The 19,999-nt window shown below is 47.7% G+C and overlaps 1 protein-coding gene across 2 annotated transcripts; it reads right to left on the reverse strand.

The window, feature by feature from the left end:
• Window positions 1–4,432: 4,432 nt before the first annotated feature.
• Window positions 4,433–18,072, reverse strand: LOC144728877 (kelch domain-containing protein 2-like). 2 transcript variants are annotated; one of them, XM_078608583.1, is made up of 14 exons: window positions 17,986–18,072; window positions 14,886–15,059; window positions 14,657–14,727; window positions 13,845–13,962; window positions 12,645–12,763; window positions 11,844–11,925; window positions 11,577–11,660; window positions 11,165–11,245; window positions 10,616–10,674; window positions 10,333–10,445; window positions 8,276–8,348; window positions 8,073–8,160; window positions 7,561–7,613; window positions 4,433–6,256 (listed from the first exon to the last, which is right to left on the reverse strand). In XM_078608583.1, exons 2-14 carry the CDS (start codon window positions 15,036–15,038, stop codon window positions 6,136–6,138), a joined length of 1,215 nt encoding a protein of 404 aa, XP_078464709.1. In that variant the 5' UTR covers window positions 15,039–15,059; window positions 17,986–18,072; the 3' UTR covers window positions 4,433–6,135. The 2 variants fall into 2 exon arrangements, with proteins under 2 accessions (XP_078464709.1, XP_078464710.1); XM_078608584.1 differs by having other exon boundaries at window positions 17,978–18,065.
• Window positions 18,073–19,999: the final 1,927 nt, after the last annotated feature.

Here is a 19,999-nt window from a genome sequence, read left to right on the forward strand (position 1 = left end):
GGGAGGGACGAGGGTGTGGGAGGAGGGGGAGGGGGAAGAGGGAGGGGGGAGGGAGGGGGAACGGGGAGGGGGGGGCGGAGGGGGAACGGGGAGGGGGGCGAGGGAGGGGCGAGGGGGGAGGGGGGAGGGGCGAGGGAGGAGGGGGGAGGGGCGAGGGAGGGGGAGGCGGGGTGGAGAAGGGGGGGGCGAGGGTGTGGGAGGAGGGGGGGAGGGGGAAGAGGGAGGGGGAGGGAGGGGGGAAGGAGGGAGGGGGGGCGAGGGAGGGGCGAGGGAGGAGGGGGCGGGGCGAGGGAGGGGGAGGCGGGGGTGGAGAGGGGGGGGGCGAGGGTGGTGGAGGAGGGGGGGAGGGCGAGGGGGGAGGGGAGGGGGAGAGGGGGGAGGAGAGGGGGTGAGGAGTGGAGGGCGGGGGGAGGAGAGGGATGAGAGGAGGGGAGAGGGGGGGGCTAGGGGAGGGGGGGGAGGCGCGGCTGGGGGAGAAGATAGGAGAGGGGCGGAGGAGAGGGGGGAGGGGGGCTAGCGAGGGGGAGGAGGCGCGGGGTGGGGGAGGAGGAGAGGATGGGGGCAGAGAGGGGAGCACGCACATGGTGCACACAGCACAACGTTGTCCCACGCCCGACCGCAGTGCCGCATATTGGTGAATGCAAAACGCACATAGTGAATTTTGTATTTCAATTTTAGCCTCACATACGCGAGATATACATAAACTGAACCCGCACACAGCGAAGGAAATCTGTAATAGGTAACACAGTTAATGGGGACAATACGCTCCCTTCCCATATATCCTTCCACACAAAAAAGCGAAGTTTATTTCGTACACATCACATCAGCATTTGTATTACTGGTACTCTCCACATTGCCACAACAACGCAAATGATAAATGTATTTGCCATAGTGCTGTAGCCGAGGCCAGGCTAACGCAGGGGGCCAATAGTAGGGGCCTCAAGCAGGGCCCTTTGATTTTAAAGGAGCCACCCCAACATATAAATACTTCCATATTAGAGCTGTTTTGGGTTAGATCCCGTAAATATATAAATGTGTCGTTAAAACCCTCCACCACCCGACACAGCCAACTAGTAAGGGTTGTCACGTAAACAGAACGTGGCCAATTCGTCACTAGTACAGCACCGGTGTGTAGTGTAGTATATAGTGTAGTGTATAGTGTAGTGTATAGTGTAGTACACCAGTGTGTTGGAGAGCCAAGCCACAACATTTACAATCCGAGTACGATGTTTCGCCAGTAATTACAACTAGCTTCATCAGGCGACAGCCAGATTTGTGGAGAAGTCTTACTGTTTCGTTCCTTAGGGGCCGACCATAAATGACGTCACGCACCGGGGGGGGGGGGGGGGGTTAGACATATGTGACGATGTGTGACGAGTGGGGGGGGGGGGTTTGGGAAATGTGACGTCATATCAAAATGCGCAACTTTAAATAAATATAGACACGTTCTACTTAATTAAATATACGTTTTAATCAATGTTTTCTCCTACAACATCAGAGTGCAGCGCCACATTAAATACGCACTACAATGACAATAGTTTAAAAGCGATTTTAAGCGTGTTTTATTTTGGGGGGGATCAGAGCTTTGTGACGTCATATTTGAGGGGGATCTGACTTTTTGTGACGCCGTGTGACGAGGGGGGTGGGGGTCAAAAATCGTCAAAAATCGCGTGACGTAATTTATGGACGGCCCCTTATATCGAGGCGTAGATGTGTTGACCATGCTTACCGAGTCAACGTACAATAGTTGTACATTATGCATGTGTAGAGGTGTTACGGAGGGCAAACAAACACACTGGGCGTGGTTATGCCCGTACGCCAAGAGGTGCTTACATCCACGTCCGCACCGTTTAGCCTGGGGGGCTAACACGGCGCTGGGATCCCCCCCCGGCCCCACCCCTTGGTGGGGGAGTTGCTATATAAGGCGGTGAGCCGGAGGGCTCGGGGTTCAGTGTTCAGCTTTAACCAGCGAAGCGATAAGACCGGCTAGATAGGCCCTGGGACTCCCCTGGATCGCTGTCCTTCTCAGGACCGACCAGGGCAAGCCAGTGGCGTGGCCCCGAGAGCCCAGAGCCGATGCTCTTGTAAGAGCCGGTCTGGGGACTCAGAGTGCCGTAATCCCAGCTTAACCAGAGCTGGGTCAGCTAGCCTCCCCTAGCCCTGTAGTGGAGGACCTAGGAGTAGGCTAGCCGTGACATAGATTGTGTGATCTCCCTGTTAGACGGGTGAAGGGGCTGATACCCCTTCGAGTGTTGTATATCTCGGCCTGTAATATACATTGCGGTTAATAAATAAGTGTGCCTCCGACTACGTCGTCCAAGTCTCCTGGAACCTACTACACATGCGCATTATGCGAGCTCTTTGATCTTGTCCTTCCTGTCTATTGGGTGTATTAAAATAGCCGTACCAACGCTAATCCCTATTGAAGTATGCTGCCATTTATAGGCATGCATTTAAAACATTTTGTGGCTTGGCTCTCCAACACACCGGTGTGCTGTACAAGTGACGAATTGGCCACGTTCTGTTTACGTGACAGCCCTTACTAGTTGGCTGTGTCGGGTGGTGGAGGGTTTTAACGACACATTTATATATTTACGCGATCTAACCCAAAAAACCTCTAATATGGATATTGGTCGCGAAAGCCTACGTGTTACATATAAATACTTGTACTCATTTATAATGGTTCCAATACGGCACTGTTAACGTTCACGTTAACCTGTTCAACCAGGTTAAAACTCGAGAGAGAGATGATGATAGTCTCGTTTGCAAAGAGTGACCCGGGTCGCCAACCCAGTGACCACATGCAACGTTGGGGCCAGTGTTACTGGTAGGAACCTCCTGGTTCCACCAGCCCACTGGGGATTATTGTGTCCGTCCGTCCGTCGTGCATCCAAAAATGGGAGGGATGGGGCTGGGTGGAGAGGGGAAGGTGGGGAGGGGCTGGTTGGGGAGGGTGGGGAGGGGTTGGGTGGGGGCTGGGTGAGGCTGGGTGGGGGGGTGGGAAGGGTGGGGCTGGGTGGGGAGGGGCTGGTCACCCCGTGGTGCCCTTATAAAACTCAACGTTTAAACCTACTCACGCCGGCTTGTGTCCGCCCTCACAGTCGGGCATATTTGCGGAATACACCACGCCGCCGTTGACCCTAGCCATTGACCGAGCAACCCAACGTTCCTACCAGCTCCCTCCGCAGGAATGTGTTAGAATGTGGTTGGAAACATTGCCTCAATGCTCTATATCTTACTGGGATAATTATAAAAAGCAATACCGTTCAGCAATGAAGCACATATAAATGACGGCAACATTAACTGCATTGCATGAACAATCTAAAAGGCTGCCCAAACATAAATCAATACAAAGGAAATACATTTCCTGTAATGTATGACTCACCCGAGATGTATCAAACGCTATAAATACTATCATGTCATTTGGCAACTAAAGTCGTAGGATGCACTGTGTATTAGAACCAGTGTTGGGCCAAAATAAAAGGCGTTCATATGTACATACCTAAGATGTACGGTAACAAACTATAAAATAAATACATTTTGGACGTTCATAAATTAAATGTGACACAAAGACTTCAGACATCAGAAAGGAGCAGTGATCGGCTCGGCCACATGCGCAGGCATCCAGAAGTCAGCCACCTCGAGTCAAATAGTGGTGATGATAAAACTGGAACAGTACTTGGAAGTCCATGGAAGTTGGGTGTCAACTTTACAACGTTCTAGATTTGAAGCTTTCTTGAGGGCAAGAATTCATACTCGTTGGGGGGGGGTTTTCGGTAAAGTCATATAGGTTAAAAATTAAATTAAAACTAAATTAAATCACGTTTCGGGCGCAACACAAGCGGTTGTGCTTTCGCTACGTTGTCTCCACCTGAAGAAGGACGCTTGTGTTGCGCCCGAAACGTCGTGATTTAATTTAGCTGTTTTCATTTTATTTTTTACATACGCGACTTTACCGAAAAAAACAACAACTTTACAACGACCACGGAAACGTGTCATCAGCAATGGCGAGTTGCGACCACATCCAAAGCATTGGCTCTGGTGACTTGATCCCTGTGCTGATTCTATGCATTATACACGTTGCAGTGATAGCGTGTTAGTAGTCCAGTGTCCATCGGTCTATGCTTGACATTGGGTGAGGAAACCATGAACAGCGTATACCTTGGTTATCGTCTCCAATGGCAGAGGTTATGAGAAGGGGAAACTTTAGGCAGACATAACACGCGAATAACCCTTTCGCCACATCACATGACCATACCTAACGATCGTTTTAAATGTAGTCATTATGAAGCGCTTAAAATATTGTCATTAAATACATCATCCATCCGTGTTGTCATTGAAGCGTACACTAGGGGATATCGATAATTGTGCGGAGCAGCAGGAGGAAACTTGATGATGTATCAACTTCAAAACATGAGACACACAAAAGTTCTAAATGTACAGTAATATTTTATTCCTGCATTCAACAGCCTTGTTAACAGTGTGTAGACTTGGCGATGACAGTAAAATTAGGATTTTGCATTCTATACAATCCATTATTGCGTATGGCAATGTTCAAGAGCTAAATGCCAATGTTGGGAACGGCTTAGCCATGAGAGCGTCAGGCTAGAGTTCATATAGTTTTGCCATTCCTCCGTTGCAAGACCATAGGTCCATAGAATGGGTTTCATGATCACAATTGCACTGTGGATTGTCTTTATTTTTACAATGACATAGATGTGTGCATCAATCTGTTGATGTTCTGGAACAACCTCGTTTCCTCCCTTAATATCATACACATCTTCCTTCAAGAAATATTCTGAAGGAGATAAGTACTGGATACAGACACATTTGCAAATTTGATTTGTAAATTTAATTCTTTACAATGTATCAATAGTTACATATTAATGAACAATTTGAGAGACTGTGCACCATCGTGGTGTGGTTTGGGACTGTTTTTGCTGTTTTTTACTGCCTTTCCCAAACTTGGGAATTTATGTACCAATGCAATTCGAACTTAAATACTTTATTTATCTTTTATTTAAGGAGCGCCACGATGGTGTGATGTTCTTCCTCACCTGGTATGCAGGTCGGGGGTTTAATCCCTACCCTGACACCTGTATATTTGGGGTTTGCATGTTCTCCCCGTGGTCGCGTGGATTTTTCTCTCCGGGTTCTCCGGTTTTTTCCTCATTCAGAAACATGCATTTAAATAAAATTTTGCTGCTACCAATTTCCACATAAGCCACTTCGTCGAGCTATCATTTGTGGCCAAGATACTTCTGAAACAGAAGCTAATAGCTCAGTGGGCTTTACCTAGCAAGAAAAAAATACTTTAGATTTATTTGTCTATATTTTTGGAAGTGATTTGTTTACATTTCCGATATATTGCATTCCTATTCTGTTTATGCACTGTTGTTGTACCATTCTAACCTGCCCCTACTGGACATCTATATAAAAAAGAGCTTTATAGCTAATCGCATTCCTCTGGTATAAATAATCTGATGTGGTTGATGGTCATACCAATGTCTTCAAGCAATGTTAAAGCCAGGTGCGATGTCTGGGTCTTGAATCAAGTGTTTATTCTGGACTTCTCTGTTGTTCCACTGTGTTCGCGAGCATTCTTCGGGATATGGGTGATTCTACGGTGACAGCGCGATCAGCGGCACGATATATTTTTGAGGTTCTGGACCAGGTTGGAACGCTATATTCTGCCGCTGAGTAATTCAGTGATAGGGGAGAAATTTGCAGCACATCAGCTGACGCACCCTAGGTCGTTCCTGCAAGTTTGCCAATGCTAACAGTTGAAATTATTTTATTGGAGGCATATTTATTTCGCTGACAGCTCTAACCAAATCCTTCCAAAGCCATCTCTCCATGATTGTTCAGGCGTAAAGTGCTTGTGGTGGTTTTCTAAGGATCTGGTCAGAGCCTTCAGTCACAGAAATATTCCTCCAATAAAATTTAGATTAGCTTTAAAAAGTAATGGCGATCTTCTCAAGGTTTGTACCCTGTGTCGGCTTGGCACTGGCTCGCAAATGCAGGGTGTGGCACTACTGCCGACTTATTTAGTTGACTGCGGGCTGCACATGTGAACTTGGGCGCACGTGCCCCTGTGATTGTGAGCATGTATGTACACGATTGCATGTAGGCGCTTCAAGAACCAGAGGCTGGGCCTCCTGTGCGTTGAAGAAGGCGGCTGCTCAGGTGGCGAGGAAGCGCCCCCCACTGAGTACAGAGTAGTTCCCGATGGCGCGCCACGGCGTCCACGCTCAGCCTGTATGCACGCACGCACGTCACCCTGTGTAGCCCAGGCAAGGATTGGTGGAGCTCCAACTCTATATTGGTATCTTTCGATTTAAAGCTTTCGTGACTGCAGGGATTCATCTTCTTGGTTCTTTCGGTAAAGTCACGTAGAAGGGAAATAATAAAATAATAAAAATAAACATAATAAAATACAATTCTCACGACGTTACGGCCACAACGCAAGCAGCCGTCCTCAGGTGAAGAACAGGTCTGTCGGAAAAACAGCGTCATTCAGACGAAAGACAGCGTCATTCAGACGAAAGACAGCGTCATTCAGACGCTGTCTTTCCGACAGACCTGTTCTTCACCTGAGGACGGCTGCTTGCGTTGTGGCAGAAACGTCGTGAGAATTGTATTTTATTATGGTTTATTTTTATTATTTCCCTTCTACGTGACTTTACGGAAAGAACCAAGAAGATCTATATTGGTAGTTCCCAACCTTTTGCTTGTCATGTACCCCCTTGCCAAATCTATCGACGAGCTATCTGTGTACCCCTACCAACATGTAGGTTAAATAATATATTAACTAGTCGGATTATTTATTTTTAGACTGGAAATAATCGAAAAATCACATTATAATTACATTTACACTTAACGACACCGAAAAAATTTGCTAACATTTAATTAATTAAAAATACATTGATGCAGCTATAAACATACCATTGCACACGCACAAAGCAGCTCTGCTGAGTAACCCCAAATGACCATACCTCACTACCATCGCACTGTCTCCATAACCCCCCCCACCCCCGCCGACATCCCGCGTACTCCCAGGGATAGGTGTACGGTAGGCTCTGCGCGAAAATCTAAGTAAAGCGTTTCATAGACGCCCTTACCCAGGACTTTCAAACATGATGCCCAGTTTACACAAATGGAAATGTATGATCTGGATTTGAAGCTTTCGTGACTGCAGGAATCCATACTCTTTGGTTCTTTCGGTAAAGTCACGTCTGTTTCAGCAGTTTCCCTGCTGTGATTGTCTCACCTGATGACGGTCGCTTGTGTTGCCATCGAAACGTCGTGATCTATTATTTATATTTTTTCTACCTACGTGACTTTACCGAAAGAACCAAAGAGTATGGAAATGTATGGTTCACTGAAACTCCAAAGACGGTGCCAGATTATATGCTGGAGTTTCCTTGGCACATACCATTGGATCAACTGGAATAAACGTATGACCACCAAGTACCTCAATAATGTAATGCATATGAACCCTCACTTCAGCTGTGAAGTGTTTTTAATAACCATTACACATTTGACATCACACGACCTTACCGTAGAAGAGACTTTGGCTGAATACAAAACACCAACACATCGTTCTTATGGCCCTGAAAAAGGGAAACCGCAGTTAAAACTCAAGTTAACGGCAGGTTCATTTGAAAAGCATGATCCACTGTTGACGATGCTGAAATAAGCATCAGACATTATCCACTGCTGGTTGTAGGCCTCCTCGAGTCATCATTCCTCAGTCTTGCGATGCAACAAATGCACATTGCCCCTGCTATGTGAGTGAGACATGCACTCAACATTTTCGTCAATAACACTCTGTGGTGTTAAAAGGAAAAATATACAATCGGTGACATTTCAGGCAATGGCCCTTCTTCATATCAGATAAACAGAAAGGCTGCAAGAGATAAAGTAGATAAGACTGGGAGACTACACTGTACACCATGAGGATTGATTGGGAATCATATTTTTCAAAATGTGTTTTTTTTGGTTTGATGATGAAATGAGTGATTAGGTGGGTGTGCAGCTTCATGAGTGTATGGACCAGCTTGCGATCTTACAGACATCTCTCCTGCAAGCAGGTTGTTGGAGCAGCCCCCAAACACCAGCACCTCGCCTTCCTCGCTCAGGGTTGCCGTGTGCCACAGCCTGCAACGCGCGTGGGCACACACCCACTGCGTTTAATCCCCTTGCACGGGCCTCGCACACACTTGAGCACGGCGCAATGTCACGACACAGGGTGCACAAGTGTGGGGCAGTGGACCTTGGTCTGTCGGGAGGGATGTGGGAGAGCTTCCGCCACTCCTGGCTCTTCACACTGTAAATCCAACCGTCCCCTGCAACCAACACCACAAAAAAGTGAAATTTTTAGTTAATGGACATGATTTGGCAGCAGTGTCAGTTCAATCACGTGGACATATTTTCTATTGATCTTGATGTGAGTTCAACTGACAATATGTTTTGAAAGCTTTGAAACCTTAGCACATTTTGTTAAAAAAAAAAAATTCCTTTCAATTTTCTGAAATCAAAATATTGTATTGGCCTATCATGGCCGACCAGCTCTGAACCAATTCCTCAACCACATCAATTCCATACACCCAGCCATCAAATTTACCATGGAGGTGGAAAAGGATAGCAAGCTACCATTCTTGGATGTTTTAATCAAAAAGAGACCAGATGGCTCAATGGGACACTGTCTACAGGAAAGCCACCCATACAGATGCCTATCTAAAACCTGACTCCCACCACCATCCATCCCAGAAGAATTCTCTCATCAAAACTCTACACCATAGAGTTCGATGTATTTCCGACCATCACCTAGCCAGTGAACTGGAACACGTACACCAAGCTCTCAAGATGAATTGATATTCAGACTACACAATCCGTAAAGCTATCACCCCAACCGTTGGGAAAAAAACATCTGAGGACCCAATAAAAACCATCACCTTGCCATACATAGCAGGGGTTCGATTTAACACAGTACAAAAAATTCGTGATCTGATCCCATCTTCGAAGGATGTGATCCCTGACATGCAATACCCCGGCGTCTACAAACTCAGATGTGTCTGCGGCAGTAGTTAAATTGGGAAAACTAAGCGACATGTCTCGGACCGTGTTCGTGAACATAAGGCAGATCTTAAACACGGTAGCACCAATATCTCGGCTGTTGCTTATCATTGTTTTAATGCAGTGGCCTCACACGAAATTGATTTCTCTAAGACGAAGGTACTTTGCAAACCTACTGGATATCAACAAAAATTCGTTCATGAAGCCATCCATATATAGACACAGACACAATTTCAACCGAGAAGATGGGTACAAACTGAGCAATCATTTGAAGGACGTTATCAACCAGTTTAAGTCATAACTGGCTGTGATGTTCCCATCCTACCACCTTCCGATGTTAGTTGTTATTTTCTGCACTCCGATTTTACTTTAACAGGTTACATTTCTCAGACTTACACAGCCACTTTCGCGCGCCGACCTAGAGGTTGCGGCTCTGCGATCTGCCATTAACATGCTAATCTCTCACATTAACATAGCCACCTCAGCGTGCTCGCCGTGGAGGCCGCTCACCGATCTTACATTAACATGCTAATTTCTACCTGGCAGCCCTTTGATTGGTGGAAAACCCACCACCATCGCGGTCGCCGTCCACCACTTACATTAACATTAGCTGCCCCGCCCATGCTGCTGACATTTGGGCAACGCCCATTTCAAACCTTTATAACCAGTTTGCCTTTAGAAGCTAACCCCCTTTTCCTGATGACGACTACTTGTGTTGCGATCGAAACATCGTAGTTTTTTATGATTTTCTTTGAACCTATCTACGTGACTTTACCGAAAGACCCAAAGAATACCAAAAGCAGTTTTACTCTTTGAGAAAACAAGAGACAAATATACATACTTTACTATAATTAGGTTATTTTGAGACAGGTCAGATGCACAGATTGTTTTCTCAGTCAGATAACAAGACTGCCCATCTCTACAGCCAAACAAAACAGTAACACTCAAGAAGCACAATCTTTAACAGCACAGATGTGCCTGTTTCAACATGACTGTAAGGGGGTACCAATTTGTTCTTGTGGTCAAATTGTGGTCAATATCAGTGATAAATATCTGAACCAGTCCTGGGCCTTCCCTAGATTGACTCAGCTTTAGTTGAGTACCTGGTGTGGTGTGCAAACATCACCACTGGGGAAACAAAGGTTGCCGGGCATGGTGGTCACCCATCGTATTGTGTGCCAAGCAAACAGCACTTTTCCCAACAGTCTGTTAAAGGCTATATGGGGAGGTTTTTTATCTTCATATGGAGAGTACCAAGAGGTTGACGCTCCGTCGTGAAGCCACCGTAGAGGAAGAGCTGGTCATCCGAGGCTGCCGTGAGTGTGTGCCATGATCGGCCTAGCGGCACTTCTCCTCTGACTGCTATTCTGCATCAACCACACAACACAACCACATGCACACTACACTCACACGACCACACCATGCAAAGTCCTCCATAGCTGCTTACGCAGTAGCAAGCATAACAAAAGCACACAATCCCAACGTGGTGCTTCGATCAACAGGCTTCAGGTTGTGAGCGAGTGTGCAATCAACGTACGGGCCGCTCCATGCCCAGTTGTCCAGGTTCAGGTAGTGCAAGTCATTCATCCGAGCCCCCTAGTCACGCAGAGGTACACACAAACACGTACACTGTTTAAATTTCGATTTAAAGCTTTCGTGACTGCAGGGATTCATCTTATTGGTTCTTTCGGTAAAAGTCACGTAGAAGGGAAATAATAAAATAAAATAAAAAGAAAACATAATAAAATACAATTCTCACGACGTTTCCGCCACAACGCAAGCAGCCGTCCTCACGTTTCGGTCACAACGCAAGACGCTGTCTTTCCGACAGCCCTGTTCTTCACCTGAGGACGGCTGCTTGAGTTGTGGCCGAAACGTCGTGAGAATTGTATTTTACTATGTTTTATTTTTATTATTTTATTATTTCCCTTCTACGTGACTTTATCGAAATAACCAAGAAGACGTACACTGTTTACCTAAAAATATTGCATAACAGTGCTTTCACACGCACACACTGGTATTCTCCCATCCATGAACCACATACGAGGTTATGCCGGCGTAATGCAATAAAAATCCTCGCACCTACCAGGTAGCGGCCTCCAAAAAGGTAGCCCCGGTTGCCGTGGGTGGCACAGGCATGTGCCGCGCGAGGAAGTGGTGGCGTGCCCTGTATGGAAAAGTACATAATATATCGACTACGAAACACACATCTACACAAATAATTTCAACACGCTGCACAGGATTCGCTCACTCACAAAGAGAGAGAGAGAATGGCTGAGAGGCACGAGGAGGAACGACAGACGAGCGGAAGAAGCAGAAGACAGGCGGTGCGCCGGTGCCAAATCCCCCCCACCCAACCTATAAGCTCTGCGTTCCTCTATATGTCAAGGTGTTATCTGCAATTAAAAAGATTACATGAAGGCGGAAATGGAAAATACTGTGATTTACACACGTAAAAGCATCTTTGTGCTACTCCATTTGACGTACTGCTGACTTACAGTCGTGAGAGGTTGACTCCAACTGTATGTTTCCAGGTCGAAAATGTGCACATGATTATTCCAGCCTCTGGAAACATTTGGCCCCTGGAAGGTTTTGAGGGTGGAAAACAACAGAATACAAATTTAATGCCCGAGTAACATTCCATATGAACAGGAAACACGGCAGTGTCTGTGAACTGCAGCTTGATTTCATTGAGGATGTGGCACCGTGAAATCAAAGAAGCCACGGCTATTGAAGGCATTGGGCCACACTGCAGAGACACGCACCCACAGGGAGGTTTCGTCAAACTCGAAGGTCCCTCGATGAGCCTCGCGGGGCTGGTATCCATAACCGCCGAAGAATACGAGCCTGGTGAAGACAACACACGTGCCGAAAAAGTCATGGCCACAATTCTGTAGCGGGCGCACACGTAAAATAGGAAAAGAGTCAGAGACCTTTGACACGCAGGCTTTCGCGACCAATATTATCCATAATAGGTTTTTCTGGTCAGATCGCATACAGTGTGTCGTTAAACCCACCACCACCCAACACAGCCAATTACTAAGGTTTGTCACATCAACAAAACATGACAATTAGTGACTAGTTCAGCACACCGTTGTGTTGGGAGAGTAAACCGACAACATTCAGAGGCAGCTTGCAGTATCATAGATGGCCTAGCTACCTTAGTGGGCTAATATTGTGCCAGAGTTGCGTTGCCATTTTTATCTCATATGACGCTGATAGCAGTTGAAATTGGGATGATAAACAATTATAAAAAAGAAGAGTGAATACCTTTGCGAATATCCGATACTATTGGTAAGTAAAAATGAAGGCAAACTAAATAGCTACAAACACTCCAGACTAGACTGTCAGAACTGTATAATACATTATGCTTGTATATAGCGGCATTCATGCAGAGTCTCTCAGGGTGCTTTGCAATAAAAATAAAACTGTGACGATAATAAAAACCACGAGCAAATAAATATAGTTCAAGCAAAAGCTAACGCAAGCAGATGTGTGTTTTGTATTTGTTCGAGCTGGTTGTTGGTCTTCTGTTGCTCAAGCCTGGTGTACTGTGTGCTGCTCACTTGTTGCCATGTGTCCAGCAGCCCAGTTTGTCCTTGGGAGAGGGAGGCTGGCCCGTGTAATTTGATATCCTTTCCCACTTGTAAGAATCTCCACGGGGACACAAATCCATTGTGTAAAACTGCAAAAAAATTACTGTTTTACTAACTTTCTCAATAAAAAAAAATCCCGATCGTGCCATCTGCATTACGTCAAGAGACATGCTTTTGGGTCTCTCGCAGAACAGTGCAAACCCATTCATCTTCGAGAATTGCCCACAGAAGCGGATATCGCAGAGTAACCTCTGAGATCCGGTCAAGTGACCTCCGGTCCACACAGAGTAGAGGGAATGACTTCCCACTCTCTTTGAATATGAGAGAGGTTCTACGCCATAATAGCCAAACCCATATTTTATTACTCAAGTCATCAGTGGTTGGGTTGAGACCATCAACGCACTGCTATTGAGGATCTGGTTTAATCACAGGCAGTGGCCTGGATTCAAACCCAGGATTTCAGCGGTGCCAGCTCAGCTGGCTTACCTCTGAGCCACCACCCACCTCCTTGCAAAGAATAAGTTAACCACTACATTATTTTGCAAAGTAATCCAACCTGCAATAATTCTGAGTGTTAAATATAACTGAATACAGTTGGTGGGTTTCTATTAAATGTAATTGCTATATCAACCACGGCTCACAAAGCCATGCTGAAAAAACATAATAAATCGGGCATGGTGCAGTTAAACACTCACTGCAGTGTAGAATGTGCTTGTTTGTGAATTTTTCCAATGGTGCCATAGTAATATATATATCACACCAAGGAAAGAATTAACTACTTTTCCTTCAGGCAGGTTATACAAATGTCGAAAACCTTGTGGGAAAAAGTGTTGCCACGGAATTAAAATATAAAATGTTTGACATTTCATAACAGTTTTTGTTAACGTGATATTTAATTCAAAGCTTCATACCATACATGATGGTCAGGTGTGGACCTTAATTCAATTAGTTACAATAATGGCTTTGAAATTCAAAATACAAGCAATTTAAAAACATAGGAAACCGTGGGGTTTCATACTGGACAGGAGTGGATCAATGTCACCATGCCGCTCAGCTCATGGTGCAGCCAGCAGGCAGTGTGCTAGAAGACAGGCCAGGCAGGCCCTCACATAATCCGTGTTGTGTTCAGTGCAGGACATGGAGTAGAACAAAGTGTCAAAGGCAGTTCACCTCATTGCTGTTGCCACGGTGGTGATGGCCCCCAAACATGTATAATCTTCCATCAACGCACACTGCACAGCTGCCAGACATTGGGGGAGGAAGCTCTCCTCCAAGCTCTCGCCGATGCCTGCCACAACACACACAATCCGCCGTGATGCACGCCGCTTGCCTCGACACAAACCGCCGAGACGCACGGCACACCATTTTCTAATGCACACACCGCTGACACAAACCGTGACGCGTGCGGTCTGTCAAGTCACTGCTGTGACACTGCTGTGACACACACACTATCTGCGCTGACACACTACCGTCACACACCACCTAGAAATGTGCCACGAGTCAAGACACCACCAAGACATGTGCACACACATACTGCTGACACACGTCGCTTGCGATGGGACCTTTGTCCAACTCCTCAAGGGGGTTCAGAGCCAAATTGTTGTACTGAAAATCACAAATAATAATGACCACCCTTTATAAATTCTATGGGCATGTGTATGTTGCACTGGGCTGCTCAAGTGCCATCTAGAAAGACAAAACAGGCTGAGATTTCTGGCCATGTGCCACCAAACCCCACTATTCAAAGCCACGTGTATAACTAAACATAATTTTTGAACTTGGAGTTGTGGGGTGACAGATCAACATAAAATGTAAATGGTGAAAATACATAAATGGAAGAGCAATGAAAGTACGATTAACGAGGCTGATCGGCAGGACACGAAGGCCAACTCATGACTCATTAAACACGTGCACATCCATTCCAAAACAGAGGCTGTACAACCCCAAAACCTCACTGCAAGCAAATAATCCACGATTCTTACCACACTTGGGTTTCAGTATCGTAAATCCACATTTCACTGGAAGGAAGATAAAGGTCCACAGAGTTGTCAGCCTGAATAAAAAGCAACAAAACTATGTCACAAGTGAACCAGACTTCACAACATCAACAAAGTTGCATTTCAACTTAGCAGCGTTCGAATTCAAGCGTGTACGTTGAACTTCTTTCGCACCGTACGTCGCCAACCGTGCTAACCGGAGTCCGTTGCTTACCAGGTACCCGCCCCACACGTACATGCGGGTTCCGCAAAACACGGCTATGTGACCGCTCCTCTCCTCGGGCTCGGAGCGCGGCTGGCCCGCGTCATCGGGCTCGGGCTCCCCATTGCCCAGGTCCCCCACGTGCGGCTGCCTCCACCGGAACATAGGGCCTCCTAGAGCTGCTCACTGCCACGCAACGCCAGAATCAGAATATGTATTTATACTGGAGGAATCCGATGAGCTAAACATCTCTTTTTCACAGATGTCCAGTAGTTTCCACAGATGTCCATCACCGCCGTCCCAGAGATGGTCACTACAGCAGAATATTCAGTAGCATGCACAGTCGTCTCTACACTCACCACACCACGTTCCATCGCAAAACCTCGACACGCTCAATTGCTTTTCACCACACACCACTGCACACCATAACCACAACCGACCCCACACTCCATCACATACCCTCACACCATCACCAAACATATCATACACTCCACCATGCAATCACCACACACGATGACACACCCTAACCACACACCATCACATACCCCTCACTAGACTCCATCACGACTCACCGGCACTAAATCACACCTCCTCACTACACGCGATCACCACGTGTACACACCTCCACCACGCTCCATCATCTCCCCTATTCAACCAAAATCACTTCTTCTTCACTCCCAGGTCTCTGTCCAAGTGCGTAAGCAAGCGCAGAGCAGTGCTCATCTGAAACAAACGCAGGCACCGACTGGCCACTTTCAGGCGTTAATGATCACAACAAAGTTTATCGGCCTCTGAACGATAATTGGTCGAATGTTACTTTAGCTGAAATCTGATCTCACAAACGAGCGTAGAAAGTGCCGAGTGGTGACAACCACGAGCGGTGTGGTGGCCAGCACCACCCCCGGCCGCCTTTGTCTCCCCAGTGGCGATGTTTACACACCGCACCAGGTACTCATCTGAGGCTGAGTCGACCTAGGGGAGGCCCAGGGTACCGGTTTCAGATAATCGTCACCGGTGTTGGTGGCCGTGAGCGGGAATCGAACTCGGGTGGCCGGGTTCGTAGCGTCCACCACTACACCACCGCTCCCCATCATCACACACCACGCTAGACAACCACGTAACATCTAATATGAAAGACGCGTTAAAGAATGGCTTTAACCTTCTTATCTGGCGGATAGATGTTGCTGTGTGTGCAAACGTGGCTTTGGTGATGTACGCAGAACGATGCATTTAAACCGCTTTGAGTGGGGCGCAAAGGAAGCCTTCACGAGGCATGGACTAAGGCCATCCAGAAGGTGGCGTAGTAACACGTGTAATGAATATTCTTTGGTTCTTTCGGTAAAGTCACGTAGATAGAAAACATAAAAGTAAATATATTTTTAAAAATAATGATACAATTTTTTGCGACGTTTCCATCACAACACAAGCGATCCTCATTAGGAGGAAAATAAGGAATAATGAAATTAGCGGAGCATCAATCGCTAACAGGGTATTGATTACGCCTCGAAATCGGGTGCCTATTTAGTGTCTGAACATCTCAACACCTTCCATTTACGCGAGATAAAAAGGGGCTAATGCCACTTTTTTTTGTCGTCGTCGTCGTTGTTACTATGAAATATCTCAATACTGGCGAAAGGTTCCGATGGTTGTCATACACACATCGCGTATCCATCATCCACATCGACTGCGGGGGGTAACGGTGAACTCACTCCTCAGGAGGCACCATCCTGCACCCTCCTCCTCACATCCCACCTCATTTCTCATCCCCCCCCATCCTTCCCATCCTCCTCTCATTCCCCTCTCTCATTCCCCTCTCTCATTCCCCTCTCTCATTTCTCTCCCCCCCTTTCTCACTCCTCTCTCACTCATTCCCATCCCTCTCACTCATTCCACTCCCTCTCACTCATTCCCCTCCCTCTCACTCACTGCCATCCCTCTCACTCATTCCCATCCCTCTCACTCATTCCTCTCTCATTCCCATCCCTCTCACTAATTCCCCTCCCTCTCACTCATTCCCCTCCCTCAGTCCCCTCCCTCTCACTCATTCCCATCCCTCTCACTCATTCCTCTCTCATTCCCATCCCTCTCACTTATTCCCCTCTCACTCATTCCCCTCTCACTCATTCCCCTTCCTCTCACTCATTCCCATCCCTCTCACTCATTCCTCTCTCTCATTCCCCTCCCTCTCACTCATTCCTCCCTCACTCATTCCCATCCCCTCTCACTCATTCCCCTCCCTCTCACTCATTCCCATCCCTCTCACTCATTCCCATCCCTCTCACTCATTCCCATCCCTCTCACTCATTCACCTCCCTCTCAATCATTCCCATCCCTCTCACTCATTCCTCTCTCTCATTCCCATCCCTCTCACTCATTCCCATCCCTCACTCATTCCTTTCTCACTCATTCCCATCCCTCTCACTCATTCCTCTCACTCATTCCCATCCCTCTCACTCATTCCTTTCTCACTCATTCCCATCCCTCTCACTCATTCCTCTCACTCATTCCCATCCCTCTCACTCATTCCCATCCCTCTCACTCATTCCTCTCTCACTCATTCCCCTCCCTCTCACTCATTCCCATCCCTCTCACTCATTCCTCTCTCTCATTCCCATCCCTCTCACTCATTCCCATCCCTCTCACTCATTCCTCTCACTCATTCGCCTCCCTCTCACTCATTCCCCTCCCTCTCACTCATTCCTCCCTCACTCATTCCCCTCCCTCTCACTCATTCCCCTCCCTCTCACTCATTCCTCTCTCTCATTCCCCTCCCTCTCACTCATTCCTCTCTCACTCATTCCCATCCCTCTTACTCATTCCTCTCTCACTCATTCCCCTCCCTCTCACTCATTTCCCTCCATCTCACTCATTCCCCTCCCTCTCACTCATTCCCCTCCCTCTCACTCATTCCCCTCTCACTCATTCCCCTCCATCTCACTCATTCCAATCCCTCTCACTCATTCCCATCCCTCTCACTCATTCCCATCCCTCACTCATTCCCATCCCTCTCACTCATTCCCACCGCTCTCACTCATTCCCTCTCACTCATTCCCTCTCACTCATTCCCCTCTCACTCATGCCTCTCTCACTCATTCCTCTCTCACTTATTCACCAGCGCCGCTGCATCGCGAGTCCACCTCCAACGCAGGCCGCGTCCATCATGGCGGATCAAGGGGGCGGGCGCGCGGGGAGTTAGGGGGGTGGGTTGAGGGGCGGGGGGGGATTGGGGGCGGGGCGTACACAGTGGGGGCGTTGCAGACGGGCGGGGCTTGTGGGGGGGCCTCCCCGTGGCCACGCCTCCACCAGAGATCCGAATGCCAGGGACTCCTCTACTTACGAACGAGTTAGGTTCCAGAGGTCGGTTCGTAAGTCGATTTGTTCGTAAGTCCAACTTTACTCCCGTCGATTCCAAACATGTTTTACGGCATGTGCACTAAACACGGGGAATGGCTTGCAAAGTTGTATAATCTCCTGTAGACGTATGCCACTGGTTCTTCACGTTCTGCAGATGTAGATGCCACTGGGTCTTCACGTTTTGCAGATGTAGATGCCACTGGTTCTTCACGTTCTGCAGATGTATATTCCACTGGTTCTTCACGTTCTGCAGATGTAGATGCCACTGGGTCTTCACGTTCTGCAGATGTAGATGCCACTGGTTCTTGACGTTCTGCAGATGTAGATGCCACTGGTTCTTCACGTTCTGCAGATGTAGATGCCACTGGTTCTTCACGTTCTGCAGATGTAGATGCCACTGGTTCTTCACGTTCTGCAGATGTAAATGCCACTGGTTATTTCACGTTCTGCAGATGTAGATGCCACTGGTTCTTCACGTTCTGCAGATGTAGATGTCATTTGTTTATCATGTTCTGTAGATGCAGATGCCACTGGTTCTTCACGTTCTGTAGATGACACTGGTTCTTTCATGTTCTGCAGATGTAGATGCCACCACCGCCATCTATTGCGCGGCAGTTGAACTTACGACTCTTGTTCCGAACAGCCAACTGGACATACGTACAGGTTTGTTCGTATCCCTGAAAGTTCGTAAGTCGAGTCCCTGTAAGGACTGCGCAGTATATCCCGTGTGGAGATCTAATTTATAATTATAGAGCTGAAAGACCATTACGCAGTGCGTGTACACTTTTTAGCCGTCCAGCGCTCCGCTCGTTGTTGTGAGCGTCGCTCCTCCGCCCTCCTTCACGAGCCTCCTCCTCCATCGAAGCCGATTTTGACGCCGCTGGTACCAGTCATCGGCAAGTCCAATCACCTCCACATCCCCGTGTACCACATCAGCACATCTCTTCTCTAGCCCACGCCCGTTCAGCCCCCCTCTATCCGGCCAAACAGAAGCTGCTTGGGCATGCAGAAAACGCAGTGTCTCGCCTCCCGGAGGAGCTCACTGATGAGACCGTGTCCAAATCTAGACCCTCTCACACGCACCTGGTCTCACACAGACAAATATCCCCAGTATAGCCTTAACAGGCTGTTGGGACAAGTGGTGTTCGCGAGCACCTACGAAGCTCGGCACGGCACACGAAGCGGTGGGTTGCCAGCACCACGCACGGCTGCCTTTGTCACCCTAATGGCGATGTTTACACAGCGCTCATTTGAGGCCGAGTCGACCTACACACACCCTCTCACGCACACCACCCCGGCACTTCACTTCATCGTGGCTCCGAGCGCGCCACCAGTCGCATTAATAATGCAGCTCGCCAGCGGCGCCACAACCAATTAGGCTCCATTACAACCCCTGGACCCCTCCCCTCACCCCTCGATTCCACCCCCCCCCCCGGGATGACCCCTCTACCCCAAGGGTTATTTTTGATCCACGTCTCTACTTGACACCCACCACTCACCACCGCGCTCATTCACACTATCACTCATTCACCCCGCTAAATTCATTCCTCCCTCTCACCCACTCTGTCGTTACACTCGCCTCTTGTCTTTAACTTATCCTGTCACTCACCTCGCGTGTTCCTACACTCACTTACTCATTGTCCATCCACTCACCCATTCACTCACTCACTAAGTCGCTCACCTACTCACTCACCACCCGCCTGCTATCCACTCAACACATTGACTCACACATCCATTGACTCACCCACTAACTCACTCGCTTACCAGCTCAC

This window comes from Lampetra planeri, chromosome 30 (assembly GCF_965212315.1).
Source record: "Lampetra planeri chromosome 30, kcLamPlan1.2.h2, whole genome shotgun sequence".
Taxonomy (NCBI): Eukaryota; Metazoa; Chordata; class Hyperoartia; order Petromyzontiformes; family Petromyzontidae; genus Lampetra; species Lampetra planeri.